The 21,034-nt window shown below is 44.5% G+C and overlaps 1 protein-coding gene across 2 annotated transcripts in view; it reads left to right on the top strand.

Moving 5' to 3' along the window:
- ARHGEF3 (Rho guanine nucleotide exchange factor 3) overlaps window positions 1-21,034 on the top strand; it is a 308,895-nt gene that overhangs the window by 30,458 nt on the left and 257,403 nt on the right. For both annotated transcript variants that reach the window (XM_036870025.1, XM_036870026.1), the window contains exon 2: window positions 9,039-9,131. In XM_036870025.1, coding sequence (XP_036725920.1) covers window positions 9,070-9,131 — 62 coding nt within the window. In that variant the 5' untranslated portion in view covers window positions 9,039-9,069. The remainder of the gene's footprint in view (window positions 1-9,038; window positions 9,132-21,034) is intronic.

Below are 21,034 nucleotides of genomic sequence, written 5' to 3'. Positions count from 1 at the left end.
GTTAGGTGTTCAGCAAAGGCAGTTATATCATTAGTAGTTATTATGAATTAGCATTAGACGTTCACATGCAGTCAGAACTAGGAGGCGGAAAATTGAATGGGCAAAACCTGATTTCTGTTCTTGAGAGTTTGCAGTCTGTTTGGGGAGACTAGATTAAGGCACTTGTTACTATTACCAATTAATATGTGACAGTAGCAATTAAGAGCAAATGGTGTGGCTTGTATTGCAAGTCCTACAGGAGTTTGGGGGGGATTCCTGGGGGGCAATGGTGGTGTGCCAGGTGGGCATGTCCATGGGTGTGTCAGGTGGGCGAAAGGAGTGAAGGAGAGACAGAGGAAGGACCATGCAGCGGGGGTCAGAGGAACATTCCAGGTCTGTCTGGTGAACAGCTCTTGGCAGGATGGGGGGTGGTGAGGAAGTCACCTGGGATCTGCTTCATCCAGAGGTGAAATGACACATGCCTGTGGAGTGAAAATGCATGAGAGAGGCAGAGACACTGTTGCTGCTTCTTTTTCTCCTTCTTCTTCTCCCCCTCCTTCTTTTCCTCCCTCCCTCCTTCTTCTTTAGTTATAAACGCATTTATTGAATTTTCATAACTGTTGACCTCCAATTGTGCGATGCAAAGTTGGGAAATGTAGCATGTCTATATTGATTTATAGAAAACAAACAAGCAGCAACCTTCTTTTTGAGAGGATTATGGAAACTCTGGTAGACTTGGGGGAAACTGTTGAATAGACAAACTTTACCTGGTTCTGCCTTTCCTACAGACAAACTCATACAGCAAGCGCTCTTGTGTTTGATGTCATTGGTTCACTGTTGTCTTGTGAGAGTCATCCTTGTTGCATGTAGCGCTGTAGATCATATGTTCTCATACGCTGTGAATTACCACCTTTTATTTCATTCATTCTACTGTTGATGAGCATTTGGGTCACTTCTGGTTTGGAGCTTGTGGTAAGCCAAATAATGGCCCCTCGAAAGATATTCATGACCTCATCCCTGGTCACAGGTACCATTCACTGGTAACACTTGTGACTTTGTCACTTTATATGGTAAAGGGACTTCGTAGATGTGATTAAGTTAAGGGTCTTCACATGGGGAGATGATCTTGAATTCTCTGGGTGGGCCCAGTGTAGTTACAAGGATCCTTGTAAGAGGGATACAGGAGGGTCTGGTCAGAGGATGAGATATGACGATGGAAACAGAGATGAGAGAAGAGGGAGATTTGAAGGTGCTACATTGCTGGCTCTGAAAAGGAGGAAGGGGCCATGAGCTGAGGAATGCAAGTGACCTCTAGGAGCTGGAGAAGGCAAGGGAATGGATTCTCCCCTAGAGCCTCCAGAAGAAATGCAGTCCTGCTGACCCATTTCTGACCTCCAGAACTATAAGATGACAAATTTGTGTTGTTTTAGGTCACTAAGTTTGTGGTTATTTGTTATAATAGTAGTAGGAAACTAATGCAGGACTGTTATGCATAGCAGTACTGAGAACATTCTGGAAAATATGTACCAGAATGGTGCATGTATGTACCTAGGAGCAAATGCAGGTTGAATAGGTATTGCCACCGTCTTCCAGGGTGATTGGACCAATTTATGCTCCCACCAGCAGCAGGATATGAGAGTTCTGGTTGCTTCACATCCTCACCAACACTTGGTCTTCCTGAGAAGAGATATTTTTCAAGGAAGAATTAGCAAGATTTGGTGTCCAGTGGACACCTGATAGGAAGTTGATGCTGAGCAGATGCTGGTCACCACTGATGCAGCCAGCTGAGGAGAGGAAGGGGGCAGTGGTGGGGAGAATTAGGATTCTTCTTCCATGGAAGAGGAAGTGACTGGCATAGGAAATACGGATTAGCTTTAGATTAATACAGAGCTCGCCGGCTGAAGAGTTAGAACAGCACTCATCTTCGTGACTTGCTGATTACCCAAGGTGAGTGATGGGTCTTGTGAGGTGGAGGAGAGGTCTGTGCTGCTCAGCCAGCTCCTCAGACTTTGAAAATTGCCCTCTCATAAGTGCTGTGACCTTAATCACAAGCTAATCACAACCTATGTGAGCTCCGGTTGTGCCGTCCCTAAGGTGGGTGTGATTCTGCCTTCCCTGGGTGACTGCGGGTGGATGAGAGGAGCCTCCGTGTGAGAGCCATGAGTTTACTGCCCGCAAATAGGAGGTTCTGAGTCAGTGGTAGCTCTGGTCATTACCGACAGCAGTAATGACCACATAAATGCCTACTGAAGTTGGCAATTCTGGGTTCAGAATGAGTGTTCAGGGGCTGAGTGGCTGCCCTGGGAGGGGTCTGAGAATATCACCAGGGCATCCAGGGTGGGTGAGGTCAATCCCCCTAGGGCTTTAGAGAGACACTGTCTCCCCACAGCCCTGAAACTGCTTTTGAAACTATTTGTTCATTCATTCATTCATACATTCAACCAGTACTGAGCTTTACCTTGAACATTATAATACAGTGGTTAGTTCTTCTTTCTCTAATTGCTTTAGGTGTAAGTTTAGGTTGTTTATTTGAGACTTTTCTTCTTTCTTGAGGTAGGATTGTATTGCTGTAAACTTTCCTCTTAGAACTGCTTTTGCTGCATCCCATAGGTTTGGGGTCGTCTTGTTTTCATTGTCATGTGTTTCTAGGTATTGTTTGATATCCTCTTTGATTTCTTCAGTGATCTCTTGGTTAGTGTATTGTTTCGCCTCCATGTGTTTGTATTTTTTACAGTTTTTTTCCTGTAATTGATATCTAGTCTCATAGTGTTGTGGTTGGAAAAGATACTTGATACGATTTCAATTTTCATAAATTTAGCGAGGCTTGATTTGTGATCCAAGATATGATCTATTCTGGACAATGATCCATGAGCACTTGAGAAGAAAGTGTATTCTGTTGTTTTGGGATGGAATGATCTATAAATATCAATTAAGTCCATCTGCTCTAATGTGTCATTTAAAGCTTGTGTTTCCTTATTTATTTTCATTTTGGATGATCTGTCCATTGGTGAAAGCAGGGTGTTAAAGTCCCCTACTATGATTGTGTTACTGTCAATTTCCCCTTTTATGGCTGTTAGCATTTGCCTTATGTATTGAGGTGCTTCTATGTTGGGTGCATAAATATTTACAATTGTTAAAGTTAGCAGAAGGAAAGAAATCATAAAGATCAGATAAGAAATAAATGAAATAAATGAAAAAGAAATGAAGGAAACAATAGCAAAGATCAATAAAACTAAACACTGGTTCTTTGAGAAGATAAGCAAAATTGATAAACCATTAGCCAGACTCATCAAGAAAAAAGGGGAGAAGACCCAAGTCAACAGAATTAGAAACGAAAAAGGAGAAGTAACAACTGACACTGCAGAAATACAAAGGATCATGAGAGACTACTACAAGCAACTATATGCCAATAAAATGGACAACCTGGAAGAAAGGGACAAATTCTTAGAAAAGTACAACCTTCCAAGACTGAACCAGGAAAAAATAGAAAATATGAACAGACCAATCACAACCACTTAAATTGAAACTATGATTAAAAATCTTTTAACAAACAAAAGCCCAGGACCAGATGGCTTCACAGGCGAATTCTATCAAACATTTAGAGAAGAGCTAACACCTATCCCTCTCAAACTCTTCCAAAATATAGCAGAGGGAAGAACACTCCCAAACTCTTTCTACGAGGCCACCATCACCTTGATACCAAAATCAGACAAAGATGTCACAAAAAAAGAAAACTATAGGCCAATATCACTGATGAACATAGATGCAAAAGGCCTCAACAAAATACTAGCAAACAGAATCCAACAGCACATTAAAAGGATCATACACCATGATCAAGTGGGGTTTATCCCAGGAATGCAAGGATTCTTCAGTATATGCAAATCAATGTGATATACCATATTAACAAATTGAAGAATAAAAACTATATGATCATCTCAGTAGATGCAGAAAAAGCTTTTGACAAAATTCAACACCCATTTATGATAAAAACTCTCCAGAAAGTGGGCATAGAGGGAACCTACCTCAACATAATAAAGGCCATACATGACAAACCCACAGCCAACATCGTTCTCAATGGTGAAAAACTGAAAGCATTTCCTCTAAGATCAGGAACAAGACAAGGTTGTCCACTCTCACCACTGTTCTTCAACATAGTTTTGGAAGTTTTAGCCACAGCAATCAGAGAAGAAAAAGAAATAAAAGGAATCCAGAAATAAAAGAAGTAAAACTGTCATTGTTTGCAGATGACACGATACTATACATAGAGGATCCTAACAATGCTACCAGAAAACTACTAGAGCTAATCAATGAATTTGGTAAAGTAGCAGGACACAAAATTAATGCACAGAAATCTCTTGCATTCCTATACACTAATGACGAAAAATCTGAAAGAGAAATTAAGGAAACACTTGCATTTACCATTGCAGCAAAAAGAAAAAAATACCTAGGAATAAACCTACCTAAGGAGACAAAAGACCTGTATGCAGAAAACTGTAAGACACTGATGAAAGAAATTAAAGACGATACAAACAGATGGCGAGATATACCATGTTCTTGGATTGGAAGAATCAACATTGTGAAAATGACTCTACTACCCAAAGCAATCTACAGATTCAGTGCAATCCCTATCAAACTACCAATGGCATTTTTCACAGAACTAGAACAAAAAATTTCACAATTTGTATGGAAACACAAAAGACCCCGAATTGTCAAAGCAATCTTGAGAAAGAAAAACGGAGCTGGAGGAATCAGGCTCCCTGACTTCAGACTATACTACAAAGCTACAGTAATCAAGACAGTTTGGTACTGGCACAAAAACAGAAATACAGATCAATGGAACAAGATAGAAAGCCCAGAGATAAACCCACGTACATATGGTCACCTTATCTTTGATAAAGGAGGCAAGAATATACAATGGAGCCGCTTCAATAAGTGGTGCTGGGAAAACTGGACAGCTACATGTAAAATAATGAAATTAGAACACTTCCTAACACCATACACAAAAATAAACTCAAAATGGATTAAAGACCTAAATGTAAGGCTAGACACTAAAAAACTCTTAGAGGAAAACAGAGGCAGAACAGTCTATGACATAAATCACAGCAAGATCCTTTTTGACCCACCTCCTAGAGAAGTGGAAATAAAAACAAAAATAAACAAATGGGACCTAATGAAACTTAAAAGCTTTTGCACAGCAAAGGAAACCATAAACAAGATGAAAAGACAACCCTCAGAATGGGAGAAAATATTTGTGAACAAAGCAACTGACACAGGATTAATCTCCAAAATTTACAAGCAGCTCCTGCAGCTCAATATCAAAAAAACAAACAGCCCAATCCAAAAATGCGTGGAAGACCTAAATAGACATTTCTCCAAAGAAGGTATACAGATTGCCAACAAACACATGAAAGGATGCTGAACATCACTAATCATTAGAGAAATGCAAATCAAAACCACAGTGAGGTATCACTTCACACCAGTCAGAATGGCCATCATTAAAAAATCTACAAACAGGGCTTCCCTGGTGGCGCAGTGGTTGAGAATCTGCCTGCCAAAGCAGGGGACGCGGGTTTGGGCCCTGGTCTGGGAGGAGCCCATGTGCCACGGAGCGGCTGGGCCCGTGAGCCACAATTACTGAGCCTGCGCGTCTGGAGCCTGTGCTCCGCAACAAGAGAGGCCGCGATAGTGAAAGGCCCACGCACCGCGATGAGGAGTGGCCCCCGCTTGCCGCAACTGGAGAGGGCCCTCACGCAGAAACGAAGACCCAACACAGCCATAAATAAATAAATAAATAAAAATACTTAAAAAAAAAATCCACACATAATCCTCAAGGTGAAATAAGCATTTCCATTTAAAAAAAAATTCTACAAACAATAAATGCTGGAGAGGGTGTGGAGAAAAGGGAACCCTTCTGCACTGTTGGTGGGAATGTAAATTGATAAAGCCACTATGGAGAACAGTATGGAGGTTCCTTAAAAAACTAAAAATAGAATTACCATATGACTCAGCAATCCCACTACTGGGCATATACTGTGAAAAAACCATAATTCAAAAAGAGACATGTACCCCAATGTTCCTTGCAGCACTATTTACAATAGCCAGGACATGGAAGCAACCTAGGTAAGTGTCTATCAACAGATGAATGGATAGAGAAGATGTGGTACATATATACAATGGAATATTACTCAGCCATAAAAAGAAGCAAATTGAGTTATTTGTAGTGAGGTGGATGGACCTAGAGTCTGTCATACAGAGTGAAGCAAGTCAGAAAGAGAAAAACAAATACTGCATGCTAACACATATATATGGAATCTAAAAAAAAAAAGAAAAGAAAAAATGGTTCTGAAGAACCTAGGGGCAGGACAGGAATAAAGATGCAGATGTAGAGGATGGACTTGAGGACACAGGGAAGGGGCAGGGGAAGCTGGGACGAAGTGAGAGAGTAGCATGTACTATATACACTACCAAATGTAAAATAGATAGGTAGTGGGAAGCAGCTGCATAGCACAGGGAGATCAGCTCAGTGCTTTGTGACCACCTAGAGGGGTGGGATAGGGAGGGTGGGAGGGAGGCTTAAGAGGGAGGAGATATGGGGATATATGTATACATATAGCTGATTCACTTTGTTGTACAGCAGCAACTAACACAACACTGTAAAGCAATTATACTTCAATAAAGATGTTAAAAAAAAATACAGTGGTTAGGAACACAGACTTGAACCCCCTGGTTCAAGTCTTGGCTTTGCCGTTTGGTGTCTGTATGGCCTTCGACAAATCTTAACCCAGTTTTCCAATTCATAGAATGAAGCAGTGCCTGCCTCCTAGGGCTGATGTGAGAATTCAATGAGATAATCCATGCCAGTGTCTGCACCTTGGGCATCCCTCAGTGCTGGGATACAGAGATGGGTGTCCCCAGTGCCGGTTCCTAGCCACAGGCTGAAGGACAATGGTTTCTTGATGGCTGTCTACAGAAAACCTTCTCCAACACCAGGAGGGAAAACTTGAAACCCTGACCCAGAATTAGCCAGCGGGCCTGTGGAAGGCAGGCTCTGACCTCGTTGCTGCAGGGGAAATGTGACTTAGAGGAGAGTTTGCTGTTGGCATCATTTGGGATGTAGGTGTCAAATCCTCTTGCAGCAGTTACTGTGCTGTGTAAGAGCTTGCTACACTGAGCAAACTTGGCTTCCAGGCCAAGGTGAGGTGGGCCAAGGTGTTCACAGCCGCAGAAGTGACCCTGGTGTGAGCTACTGCTTTCTCCCCTCTCCCTTCGTGGCAGGAATGCAGTAGCACCTCTGGGACTCTGAGTTCAAGTCCCATTACCCTTCCACATCCACATCCACATCCCTCCTTCCAGGATCCACATCTTTCCTCTTGCCTTGTTCTGGGTCCCTCCATAATGCACATGCCACAGCTGAAGAAGTTAAGCTCTGATGGAAGCCAGAGCAGTGGCCTCAGACAGGGATCCAGATGCTAAAAATATCTCCTAGTGTGCTCTTTGCAAGTTAAAGAGCAGTGTTGGAGGCTGTGGCTGGGGATTCTCCCCAACACTGACTCTGTCCAGCACATCATGGAGCAGGGGTCCCAGGTATCTGGTCCTGCTCACCTGGATCTGAAAGTTTGTCCACATGGTGCTTTGATTTGGGAGAAAGCCAGACCCACAGTGGAGCAGATAGAGGATTGCGGGGGAGATTTGGCCAAGCAGCCTGTGATGCTCAACTGTCAAAACAGCTGATGCAGTGGAGCTGGGCCATAATGACAGCACCAGCATGAAGGTCATGGGTGTCAGAACTCTCCTGGACCCCCTTTTGCCTAGGAGGCTCCAGGCTGGAGGCCAACACACCATCCCTCAGTATGGTCTGCACAGCCAGTTCTTCCTGCGTTGAAAATGACAGCTGTTTCTTTGGTTACAAATGAAGTAGCTGGTTCGTGTTCGGGCCATGGTGCAGAAAGAGAATCTATCTTTTAATGCTAAAGCCACACCCTGAGTGGTGAGGAATGCAGTTCCTGAGGCTGGAGAGGGAACCTCCGAGTTGTAGCTCAGACTCATCCTGGGGCAGACGTGCAGGGAGTGGAATAGTGGGCGGAATCCTCCACCATCGGAATGTTCTCCCTCTCTGTCGCTCTGTCTCTGTCCCTGTGTTTCCTAGTCTCTGTCGCTCCTAAGCAGAGACTAAAATCCTTGAACGTGGGTACCATGTACATTCAGGTGGCATTTACCATCCCGAGTAGTCGTTTTGTGAAGTGAAGCTCACAACTCCTACTTGTGGGTCCCAGTGTTCCTAATTCCATACCAGGTGCTCTGCTTTCGAGACGCTTCACACAGGAAGAGGTTACGTGCTCATTAACACCTCTTCATCCATCAGACACTGATTGAGTACCTACTTGAAATTGCGTGTGGTTTTACCAAAATTGTGACCCAAAATAATTTGGACTCACCTGTCTCCACAGACACAGACTGTCCCAAGCTCCAAATAACCAAACCCACCCTCAGAAGGGCCCCAGTGATAATATTTAACCATTGTGCCAACTCAGTGAGAACCAGCCATAAAAACAAGACCCAATAAAACTTAAAGTTTTATTAAACTTAAAGTGACTTAAAGAAGAAAGACATTTCTCTCTAAGGTAGTAGTTCCAAGGAGAGGGGCCACCTGTGCTCCAAGAAGTTAGTCACAGGCCCAAGTTCCTTCTATCTTGTTCCTTTGTTATTTCCAAGTGCATTGTCATCATCTGCATGGTCAGAGCTGAGTTCCAGCCAGTGGGAACCAGGGGGAAGGATGGACAAGGCATGCCCATGTCTTGAGACCTAGGTGGAGCAGTGGAACATAACACATCCTTTCACATTCCATTGGGAACTCAGATACCTGGCTGCACCTAGCTGCAAGGATGCCTGGGAAATGTAGTCCCTGATGAAACTCAAATAACCTATGGACAAAGGGGAGAATGGATTTTGATGGACACTGGGCAGCCTTTGACATATTCCTTTTGTATGTATTTAATGCATCTCTTTGTGTTAACATAAATGTACCCAGGTTATAAATGTTGGTTATTTTGCTTTTTCAGAAAGAAGACCTGGATCTGCCACACAGTGTCTATGGACAGTTCCAGAGTAATGAATCAGTGTGTCTTCAGAGAAATGGAAGAAAACAAGGAAAGGTAAAAGTATCTTTAAAAATTAAAGTTAAAAAAAATTCTTACATGCAACAATTAAATGCAATGCAGGACTTCGTGTAAGTCAGTGGAGGCCAACAAGAATTTGGAGATAGCAAAATTTCATGTGTCCCGTTTTCATACCTTGAGCTTCTGACACCAGAGGAAGGATACCTTTGTCAAGTATGAGGGAATTTTTCTAAGATTTAGAAGGAAGAGCTGGTATATAGAACTGATGTGGTATAGCATTAAATATCTGATTCTATCATTCCAAGAAACTATGGGCTCATGCCCAGATGTGTTGTGTCTACATATGTGGGTGGCCAGTCCCCCAAGAGGAGGTGAAGGCAAACCCTTAGCTCTTGGCAGCTACATCTTCTCTTGAAGTCATCATCTCTTCCTCTTCCTTCCACCTCCTCTTTTTTGTTCCTTAAAAATAAATGTATTAATTTAATTTAAATACCCAAGAAATGCTTGGATACATTTTCCTAGTTAAAAATAAGAGTGAAATCTCCATTGATCCCCAAGTTTCATTCCCAGCACCCACCCCACTCCTACCTTTCCCAGAAGTAACCACTGTGACCTACTTTGTGAATTTCCTTCCAGAGCTTTTACTAGGAGTCTATATACATAGAAAAAAAAAGTCATTTTTTTCCTTCCTTTCCCTTTTCTTTTTTTCTGTTCTTTAAATACAGTCTGTCACACTATGCTTGCTGGTCTATTCTGTAACCTTTTTATTTTATTTATTTATTTATTTATTTTAATAATTTTTAAAAACATTTTTATTTTTAATTCATGTATTTTATTTATTTTTGGCTGTGTTGGGTCTTTGTTACTGTGCACGGGCCCTCTCTAGTTGCAGCGAGCAGGGGCCACTCTTCGCTGCGGTGCGCAGGCTTCTCATTGCAGTGAGAGACTTCTCTTGTTGTGGAGCACGGGTTCTAGGCACGTGGGCTTCAGCAGTTGTGGCTTGTGGGCTCAGCAGCTACAGCTCACGGATTCCAGAGCATAGGCTCAGCAGCTGTGGCACACGGGCCCATTTGCTCTGCAGCATGTGGGATCTTCCTGGACCAGGGCGCGAACCCATGTCCCTGCATTTGCAGGCGGACTCCCAACCACTGCGGCACCAGGGAAGCCCCTGTAACCTTTTTAAAACATTCAATAATATGTCTTTAAATGTTTTCAAGACAGTACATGTGAATCTAGCTTGTTTTGTTGCAAAGTGAGTATTGTATCCATGGCATGAGAATCTCACTGTTTTCCTGTTGGTGGTGGGTGGGTGGGTTCTGTTTTTCGCCCTTACAGCAGTGCTTTGATGCACTTTCTGGTTTACACCTCCAAGCACGTGAGCAGATAGTTCTTTCAGGTAGATGGTTATCGAGGAGTGAAGTTGTTGGGCCATCCTTTGCATGCGTTTAAGATCTTAATAAATACTGCCAAATCATTCTCTAAAGAGCACCAGTTATCGGCAGGATACCAGATATCCTGTTTGCCCGCCTCCTGCCACACCTCAGCTCTTCATGCTTTTTAATTTTTGCCAGTCTGTTGGGTTAACAGCAGTATCTCTCCATGGTTGTAATTTCCTCCCCCTTCTCTTTACTCTGAGGAAGTTCGTCTTCTCAGGTCTCTCTGTTTCCCAATGGCCCTGGCGAGCCTCTGTCCTTTCAGGGACCCAGTGATTATCCTGAGGCCCAGGGCACCTGGGCAGCCTGGGTCCTTCCCAAGAGTGAGCACCTCTTTGTTTCTCTTCTGAAAAGTATCCAAGTCTGCTCTTCCAGTAGCATTCATCCAGGATCACCTGCTTCTCTCTGGATCCTGGAGTGGGTTGGGAGAGCCTTGGGTTGGATTTCCTGACTCACATGATTTCATCCACCACCACCACTATCCTCGGCAACAATCTGAGTATGTACTATGTGTCAGGCTCTGTGTGGATCACTTGGCTTACTCATCTCATTTAATTCTCACCATGGTAAGGTAGGGAGATGTGTTGTTACCCCCATTATGTCCATTAGGTGACGTGAGGACAGAAATTCACTCAAAACCAACCCAAGCAACAAAAGAAAACCAACAAATACTCTGTCTTGCCGTGGAGCCCCAGCTCCTACCCATTGCTCTCACTTTGAGTGACAGACAGACCCATGCTTTCCGAGTGGCAATTTCTCCTGTGGTCATAGCTTATGGACCACATGGAACCATTAGGCCCATGTTCGTGGTGGCCTTGACCACACTCACGTGGCCTTCCCAGAGGAGAGTGTAGGAGTGGAGAGTGTGGTTTGGGTTTTGTTTGCTCCCAGCATATGCACACAGGCTCTTTCATTTCACCAGCCCTTCTATTCTGGTGTACAGTTGGGGGTGGTGATCTCACCCGTATTTGTCCAAAATACTTCTCGGGAAAGGGGTTTTTGTCATAGGGAGTAAATCTACTTTATTAGGATAAATATGCCCACTGAGCTATGGCCGAAGAGGAAGTTTTTCACTCACCCCCATAGACCTGATCAGTCACCCACCCTAAAACGTTTAATTTTAGATCCCGTTCTAAAAGCAGGCAGAGTGCAGTTTCAGAGGTCTTCCTGAGCCCCAGGCCTGCCCCCCATTATGTTTCAGAGACGTAAACGTGTAGAGCCAGCAGAGGTCCTAGGCTCACTGTCTGATTTCTTGCTTTTCCATCAGGACAGTGGGAAGCAGTCAGGCCTAGAGGGAGGAAATGATTGTCCGGGTTCACTCAGAGCCAAGCTGCGGTCTCAGGCCTCCGGGGGTTGGCTCTGGCTCTTTTCACAACATCACAGCTACTTCTCGCATGATTATTAGGACACTGACCGGTACTTGTTCCAAAAATTGAGCTTATTACGCAGATAATGCCTTGAAGGAAACCAGCCCATTGATCAATCAGTTGATTATTCATTCATTGGGAGTTTATGAAATACTACTGTGTGCACAAGAGACAGTAAGTTGAGTAAGATAAGAATTCTCAGGGAATTCAGGGTCTTGGTTGGGGGGTGGATGGGCTTTTGCACACGCAGTAAGCAATGGTTAAGTAGAAAACTTTAATTCTTCGTTGGTCGATGGGGGTAATAATAGTACCTCCTGCAGTGGGTTGTTGGAGCATGTCCTGAGTTAATCATAGTAAAGCACCTGGCATTGAGTAAGCACCCAATTAAGGCAGCTGTTTTCATTTTTGTTTATTTTTAATCCCACATAGAGTGAGGAACCTAGGAAGATTTCTCTATCAGAAGATTGATAGGGCCAGACTTGTGTTTTAGAAATGATAATCTGGGACTTCCGTGGTGGTCCAGTGGTTAAGACTCCACGCTTCCAGTGTAGGCGGCGCGGGTTCGATCCCTGCTCGGGGAACTGAGATCCCGCATGCCGCATGGCCAAAAAAAAAAGAGAAATGATAATCCATTGACATGATTTCTTATCCTATATGTAATTATCTTTTTAGTGTCTACCTTACTTACTGGACTGTGAACTCTGTGGGGCCAGGTCTTGCCTGTTTTGCTCACTGTTGTTTACCCAGTGCCTGGCACACAGTAGGTGCTCACTAATATTTCTGGACTGATGAGTGTGGTGTTCAAGTAGCGATAAAGGGTGGACCCTGGATCCTTGAGGTGAGGTACTGTGACAAAGCCTGCCAGTGAGAAGGACCTAAGCTCGCCTGGAGCCAACCCCAGTTTCCCGAGGAGAGGGGCTCCCTGGGGGCCCTGCCCACAGACCTCACTCCCTTCTGCGGGAATGCAGTTTTGCTCCTGAGCGTTATGGACACTTTGTCTTTTAACCAAGTGACTTTGTTGTGGGAAGACCTAGTCCCACAGCACTCATTAACTGAGCAACCTTTACTTGCCACTTGTACTTCTGGGTGCTAACTCACAAGAATACAGGATTTTTAGAAGAGTAAGCCCCTGGGGAGTGCAGTTTTCTGCTGGCATTTGTGATGTTGGGCGGATAATATCACTCCTCAGTTTCCTCAGCTGTGCAGCAATGGTGTTAGGCAAGTGGAATTTCTGATGTTTAAAGAGGAGAATTTTGAGTGGAGAAGCTCTTGCCCTTCTTGTAAATCCTTCCTATAAATGGACTTGTGATAGTTCCTTGAAATGGTAGATGGTTAGGACTCAGCCCATGCTGGAGAAATTGATCGATTGTTTGATTCATTCATTCATTCATTCATTCATCTGTGGGTCAGTCAGTCAGTGAACATCCTATCCTGTTCAAATAAGGGGTTACTCTTTCCTTGCAGGGCCTTTCACTCTCAGATTGTACAAATGAGTGTCTCTTTTATGAAAATAAAGATCTTCTCTGGCTAGCTCATTTATTCCAGGGTGTTTTGAGAACCTCCTTTGTGCTGGCTCCACTAGACTTTACTGACTTGGAAGGCAGGGCCTTGTCTGGTGCAGTGACACCCCATGTCCGGCCCAGGGCCCTGCGCACAGTAGGCTCTCAACCCACGAGCAGCTTTAGTGGCCTGAACTGACTAGAAAACAGAGTGATATTTAGATGGCAGCATGAAGGGCTGTATCCAAAATTGAGATTTGCCCTGTGCTGTGTTCTGTTTTCATGCTCCAGGGATAGACTGCCTGGAGAGCCCTCACCTTAGGCTGGTTAGTTTCACTGCTTGTTGTTAGTTGCTTTCTTCTTGATCCACTTATCAGCTTCCATCTTGTCCTTCAGGCAGGAGCTGTTTCGGTCACTGATTTTTTATGAGCTCTTTGTTCACTGCCCCAAGGGCTGTGTGGGGCCTGCTCTGCTTCCTCCACCTCCAGAAGTTCAGCTGCTGACCTTGAGAAGCTGGAAACCCAACAAAAGGGAAAGTAGCCTCTCCTGACCTGAGGCTCTAGCCTTCACTCTCAGACTCACCAGCCCTGTGACCTTGAGCAAGGCACTTCACCTCTCCAAGGTGTCTTGGAGATTCCATCAGCATTTCCCACAGCCTGCTCCTCAGAACATGGTTTCCTCCAAACATTAATAGGCACTGCAGGGAAAAAAATGGGGCCTGTTGCCAAACTTGTTTAGGCACTACTGGCTTAAGCTCAGTCAAATGTAGCCTTTCTCACAGGACCCAGCAGAGCCTGTAAAAGGTCAGTGTGCATGGAGGGGTCTCTCAAGAGAGGGAAGAGTGTGCAGCCCCCCGATCCTCACATCTGCTGTTGCAGAGATCACACTGGGGACATGCCGAACTGGGAGATCTTGAAGCTTCCTCCCAATGCTGCAGTAATGTGCCTGGGACAGAGAGGCATAGTAACCAAAGACACAGATGTCGGATTTTTAAATGGTTCAGCATTTTTTGATAGGAACTTTAAAATACTATTGTAAGCCAAAGATGGAAGAGATCTTCCAATCCCTGTCACAAGCCTGCCGGTGAGTGAGTTGAGAACAAGTGGGAGGGTCAGGTATCTTCATAAAGGTTTTTATTCAGGCAGAAACTCTCTCGTGCAAAGAACACTGGGCTGCAAACTGAAAAACTGCTGTGCAGACTCTGCTCTCGCCTCTTCCTGGCTGTGTGACCCTTGGTGTGTCTCTTTTCTTTTCTCTCATATCTGTCATTGGCTAAAAAGAATGGTTGGTTGATTGATGACTTTCCTTTTAATCCTAAAATTTTAGGTATATTGTTTAAAACAACTGTAAGCCCCCTGAGGGCAGATGTGGTCTGTGTCTCCTCATCGACTCCTCAGGGCGGTGCCTGGGATAGAGTCGTCACTCACTAAACATTTGTTGCATAGATATGAAAATGAAATAGACTCCATATTACATTCATTGGCGTAACCCCAGAGACAGCTTATTATTAAGTGATTGTTAAGGTAATTGAGTGAGTGCACATGATCTTCTTTGAGACACACGAAGACCCAGTGAGGGAGGTGATGTTATTTTACAGATGAGGAACTGACATTTTGGGAGGCAAAGGGCTGGGCTGTGGTCCTGTAGCAGGAATGCAAGAGCCAAGACCCAGACCCAGCCTCCTGAGCCTCAATTTCTGCTTTGTTGTGCGTTTTTTTCCCCACTAAACCAAGTCTTTATCTGCCCTTGGACTGGTCAGAGGCATGAATTAGGACAGCGTCCTGGAAGATCTGCTGTGAAGCCACTGAAAAAGCTCTTCAGTTCTCCAGGGAGCCTGGCTAATCCTCTACATGGCAAATTATAATAATATCTGCCAATTCTGGGCACCTCCTAAGGGGCTTTTTATATACGTTGGCTCCAAATATCACAGCAACTGAGCAGAATACACATTGTTTGCCTCCATTCTGCAGATGAAGAAGCAGTTTTAAGGACCTGCCCCAGTGTCACAGGTAATTGTTGGGGCATCTTTGTCTTTGATGCTCTTAAGGGAGAAGGCCCCTGGCCTTCTAGCCATCTCCCCTACTTCTCATCTCCTTGGGATCCTCATCTTACCTGGTCCCTGCAGGTGGGTGCTCCAAGCCCCTCTGCAGGATGGGGAGGAGCTGCTGCGGCTGCCCCAGGGGTGGGATGGGGCCTCAGCCAAGGGAAGCCATTGAGGTGCAGAGGGTGGGCATTCTAGTCTCATTGGGAGCCTGTCAGTGTGTTCCTAATTCCAGACAGTCTCCTCATGGGGGGCCCTAGTGACAGTAGGAACTGCCAGGAGGGTGTTAGGGGAAGTGGTGAAGATCCTGGCCCAGTTGTTGAAGTTTTCCTAGTCTCAGTTTGCCATCTGTGAAGGTGAATAACAGTGGTACTTAGGTCATAAAGTTGATGCGAAGGTTCAGTGTGCTACGAAATCCCTCGCTTGTGGTCACCGGGCACCCGGCTAACACCCAGCGCATGGCCTTAGTCTTTTATCAGCCTGTAAATCATTTTCCCACCAACCGCAGAACCAAGTAGGAGCTGTCAGAACACATGCCCTTTACTTTTCTGTGACAATCCTTATGGTGATCACTTTGGAAAATTTGTTCAGCAGTTATTTGAGTACGTATCGTGTGCTCAGCACGCTGTCAGGTATGCTGGGGGATACAGTCAAACCTGGACCTTTCTTCCAATCTAGAAGGGGAGATGAATGTATGTAATAGGAGACAAGACGTGTTAAGGAAGAGCCTAGCAGGGTCTGGCACACAGTGTGCACCTGGGAAATGTTTAAAAACACTCAAGAGACTTCCCTGGTGGTCCAGTGGTTAATGCACTCCCAATGCAGGGGGCACAGGTTCAATCCCTGGTCGGGGAACTAAGATCCTGCATGCCGCATGGCGCGGCCAAAAAAAAAAAATCCCCCAAAAACCCCCACTCAAACTGGAGGAGATTCAGATGAGCACTGTACTTGAGGTGGTACCAGGAAACACAGTGCATGCGTCTGACAGGGGAAGCTCACCCAGCCCCCACTGTGTGGAGGGATGGTGGCATGTGAAATGTGACACCCGTCTTGATGCTGAGCCCTTGCTGGGTGGAGACCATGTGCGTCAATCTCCTTCCCGGGAATCTGATAGAAGATTCCTGCCAGGCAAGAGTGTGGCACATTCCCTGGAGGGAACTCTACCTTTTCAACTCTGAGGGCCTAGAATCAGGCCTGGAGAGCTGTGTGAGGCTGGGGGTGCGGGCATGCGAACCCACGATGGTTGAAGCGCTCACTGGGGCCACAGAGGTAAAGAATTATCAAGATGCATTTATGGAGCGCTGGTTTTGTGTGGGTGTTCTGCTAGGGTGTGGGTGGAGAGAGTCTTGAGACTTTGCTCTTTAGGTGGGAGAAAAGCATGGGAACTTAGGTTAAGGCTTTCCCTGTGATCATTGCTTGGACTTGGGCTGCATGTGGCTTTTGTCCCACCCCTGTGCAGTGTTGTGTGTGCTGTGTGCAGCCCAAGCAGGAACCACCATCTTCTTTAAGGATGGGGGTTGATTGAGGGCCTGCTGTATACCAGGCACTGTACTGGGCTCAGGGTGAGATCTGTGACTGGTCATTTTGCCAGTAAGGAAACTGCCCAGGGAGGTGATGTACCTGGAGTTTACACAGTGAGTTAGTAGCAGAGGTGGAATTAGAACCTGGATGTCCTGTAGCTGTGAATGATGGCAATTAATTGGGCAGGGTCAACACCCAGCTATCTTTTGGCAGGTTGTCCTCATGGTTAGAAGTGAGGATTTTTTTTTCATCTGTAAATTTGAACAAGTGAGAAAAGTTTTCACTATTTCCCTGATTTCCCTCCCTGCTTTACTTACTGTCCCCTTATCCCCAGGTCACTGTAGTCCTTCCTCATTCCTTTGGCACCTACCATACTGTTAAGATTTTTCCAAGGCAACTCATTTTCTCACCTTCCCCAGACCCCATTTTGCTACTGTTTTAGTTTTGGTGGTTTGTGGGGTTTTGCCAAGTTTTAGTTTTCCATATTGTTGTAATCGTAGTAGCTTTATGATAGTTCTTCACACTTGTTGTGTCAGTCATTTTTTCGTTACATGGTCTTCATATGCATTCTTTTTAAAGGGCTGTATAATATCTCATTTATTTAACAAATATTTATTGAGTGGCGGCTGTGTGCCTGGCCCTGTACTACAAATGAATGGGCAGGAACTTGACGCGGCCCCTGTCTGCCTGGAGGTTCTTATTAGTAGGAAAATCAGCCGTTAACCTCACAATCACTTGGACAGACTGTTCCATTATGTTACAGTGATGGAGTTGTGGTAAGTTTTAATAACCTGTTCTCCACTTCCCAAAGCAAATAAAGGGGAATTTCACCTCTTCAGTGACATCTGGGAACACTTCCCTGGGGGAGGGATGAGCATTCCAGGCAGAGGGCACACTTTTCCTGTTGTGGAAAGTGAAAAAAAAAAAAGTATTATAAAACTACTGGTCATGCAAAAAGGATATTGTGTTTATGGATAGTAGGCATATTTTAGGTTCTGAAACAATCAAAGTTCAAATCACTTGTTAAAGACCCAATAACTCCTTTCTTTGTGTTCTTTATCTTATTATTATAATGTTATCAAAGGAACTAAGTTTTACCTTGTATTTTTCTTTTGTAAAAAAATATTTTGTATTTACTGACATGTTTATCATTTTCAGCGTTTCTTTCTTTTCTTTTCTTTTTTTTGGCTGCGAGGCACGGCATGTGGGATCTTAGTTGCCCAACCAGGGATCGAACTCGTTCCCCCTGTGCTGGAAGCGCGGAGTCCTAACCACTGGACAGCCAGGGAATTCCCCTACCTTGTATTAATATTTTTCTACCCAAATGTATATTTGGAAAATTTGTAACTCTACAGAAAAGTTAACAGATTTTTTTTTCCTTCACCTAGATTTTATTTGAACACTTTGCCTCACTACTCTGTGTGTGTCTCTGGGTATGTGTGTGTGTGTGTGTGTGTGTGTGTATGTATGTGTACATATATATACTTTTTTTTCCTGAACCATTCGGAAACCCATTGCAGACATCCTGACACTTTACCTCGAAATACCTTGGCCTGTAACTCCTAAAAATAGGTACAGTCTCCCTCATATTCACCTACCGTTACCCACCTCTGCAAATTAACAATAATTTTGTAATGTCTTTTTTTAGTAATGTTAATTATTTATTCTCTTTATTACACATTTGACACATATATGTAAGTTCATTCCAGTGGTAGGGCTTAGTACATGATTCTAAAATAAGCAAGTGAAAATTTTCCCAGGGGCAAGGGGGCAAGTCACACAATAGCTTTAAAAATTCGGGCTTCCCTGGTGGCGCAGTGGTTGAGAATCTGCCTGCCAATGCAGGGGACACGGGTTCGAGTCCTGGTCTGGGAAGATCCCACATGCCGTGGAGCAACTGGGCCCGTGAGCCACAACTGCTGAGCCTGCGCGTCTGGAGCCTGTGCTCCGCAACAAGAGAGGCCGCGATAGTGAGAGGCCCGCGCACCGCGATGAAGAGTGGCCCCCTCTTGCCGCAACTAGAGAGAGCCCTCGCACAGAAACGAAGACCCAACACAGCCATAAATAAAATAAATAAATAAATAATAATAATAAAAAAAAAACTTAAAAATTCTATCATGAGGTTACATTAACATTGCAAACAAGAAAATAAATCCTGTTTGAAATACTAACTTGAAAACTAAGGAAGCATATAAATTCCAGTAAGTGAAATCTATTCATGGGTGTTTACAAATGGCAACAGATCCAAAGGCCAAAAATACTTCACAAATGCATCTAATGAAGTGAGCAGAAACTCAAGACAGATTACCTGTTTCCCATCTTTTGTTCATGTGGTTTTTGTCCTATATGCAAATGAGAGTATAGGATGTCCTTGTCCTTTCAGTGGAAAGGGTAGTGCTGTCCATCACGAGGTACAAATAACCCTACCTAGGCAACCTTTCACCTCCAGGCGAGCCTGAACACCTTGGCCCTCCCTTGGCACCATGTCTTAAAGAGACATTGGCTCTTAGCAGCTAGACTTGAGAAATTTTTTTAACTTGGTATACTTTCTTCAAGGAGGTTCATGTTCAGAAGCCTTGTACACAGAACCATTTTAGGATTGAGGGAAGAGGTGGGAGAAGATTTAGGGAACACAAGTCAGATGTCAATATTATCATTCTCTTGTCCTTCCAAGGCATCTCTTTTTTCCTTTATCTGTGTTCGGTATTAATTTTACTTCCTTAATTCCTCTAGTCCCCATTTATTTAGTATAAGCCTATAATATCTTTTAATATCCAGTATTCAAATTTCCTTAGTTGTTCCAAAACACTTTTTTTTTTTTTGGCTGCGTTGGGTCTTTGTTGCTGTGCGCAGGTTTTCTCTAATTGAGGCGAGCGGGGGCTACTATTTTTTTTTTATTTATTTTTATTTTTTTAATTTTTTGGCTGTGTTGGGTCTTCGTTTCTGTGCGAGGGCTTTCTCTAGTTGCAGCAAGCGGGGGCCACTCTTCATTGCGGTGCGCGGGCCTCTCACTATCGCGGCCTCTCTTGTTGCGGAGCACAGGCTCCAGATGCGCAGGCTCAGTAACTGTGGCTCACGGGCCCAGTTGCTCCGCGGCATGTGGGCTCTTCCCAGACCAGGGCTCAAACCCATGTCCCCTGCACTGGCAGGCAGACTGTCAACCACTGTGCCACCAGGGAAGCCCCGGGGGCTACTCTTCATTGCGGTGTGCTGGCTTCTCATTGTGGTGGCTTCTCTTGTGGAGCACAGGCTCTAGGCACGTGGGCTTCAGTAGTTGCGGCACACGGGCTCAGTAGTTGCGACAGGCGGGCCCTAGAGTGCAGGCTCAGTAGTTGTGGCGCACGGGCTTAGTTGCTCCATGGCATGTGGAATCTTCCCGGACCAGGGATCGAACCTGTGTCCCCTGCATTGGCAGGTGGATTCTTAACCACTGCGCCACCAGGGAAGTCCTCCAAAACACCTTTTACATCTCGTTCCATTTCTCCCTCCTTCCTGCCCCACATCCAGGGAGCGTTCCTGGCTGAAGCATTGCATTTGGTTCGTATGTCCCTTTCGTCCCCTTCGATCCAAAACAGAGCCTGCTCTTGTATTTATCCTCCATGACATTGGCACTTTTAAAAGTAAGATCCATGTTCTGGATTTGTCTGAGTGTCTCCTTGTGGTGCCGTCTACTGTGTTCCTCCATCCCTTCCCTTCCATGAATGACAAGTGAAGCACAGTGGCTGGAGTAGGTCCAGGAACAACATGTGCAGTGACAGGGTCCCATTGGTGACACTGTTACTCCCCAGGGTCAGGATGACCCATGGCTGGTGGTGCTGAGTTGACACTTGGTTAAGACCACAGGTTGCATTGTGTTTTGGTTTAGATCTGATAGAGATAATAATAATTATATTGACCATAATTCTAACAATTACCTTTCTAATAAAAAAACTCTCTCACTCTAGACATAGGACAAGAATCTAAAAATTAATGAATATATGTATGACTGAATCACTTTGCTGTATACCTGAAACTAACACAACATTGTAAATCAACTATACTCCAATAAAAGTAAAATAATAAAAGCAGTTGCGGATTA

This window comes from Balaenoptera musculus, chromosome 11 (assembly GCF_009873245.2).
Source record: "Balaenoptera musculus isolate JJ_BM4_2016_0621 chromosome 11, mBalMus1.pri.v3, whole genome shotgun sequence".
In the NCBI taxonomy this organism is placed as follows: Eukaryota; Metazoa; Chordata; class Mammalia; order Artiodactyla; family Balaenopteridae; genus Balaenoptera; species Balaenoptera musculus.
The sequence above is the reverse complement of the archived record's forward strand: the minus strand, read 5'-3'. Positions and strand labels throughout refer to the sequence as shown.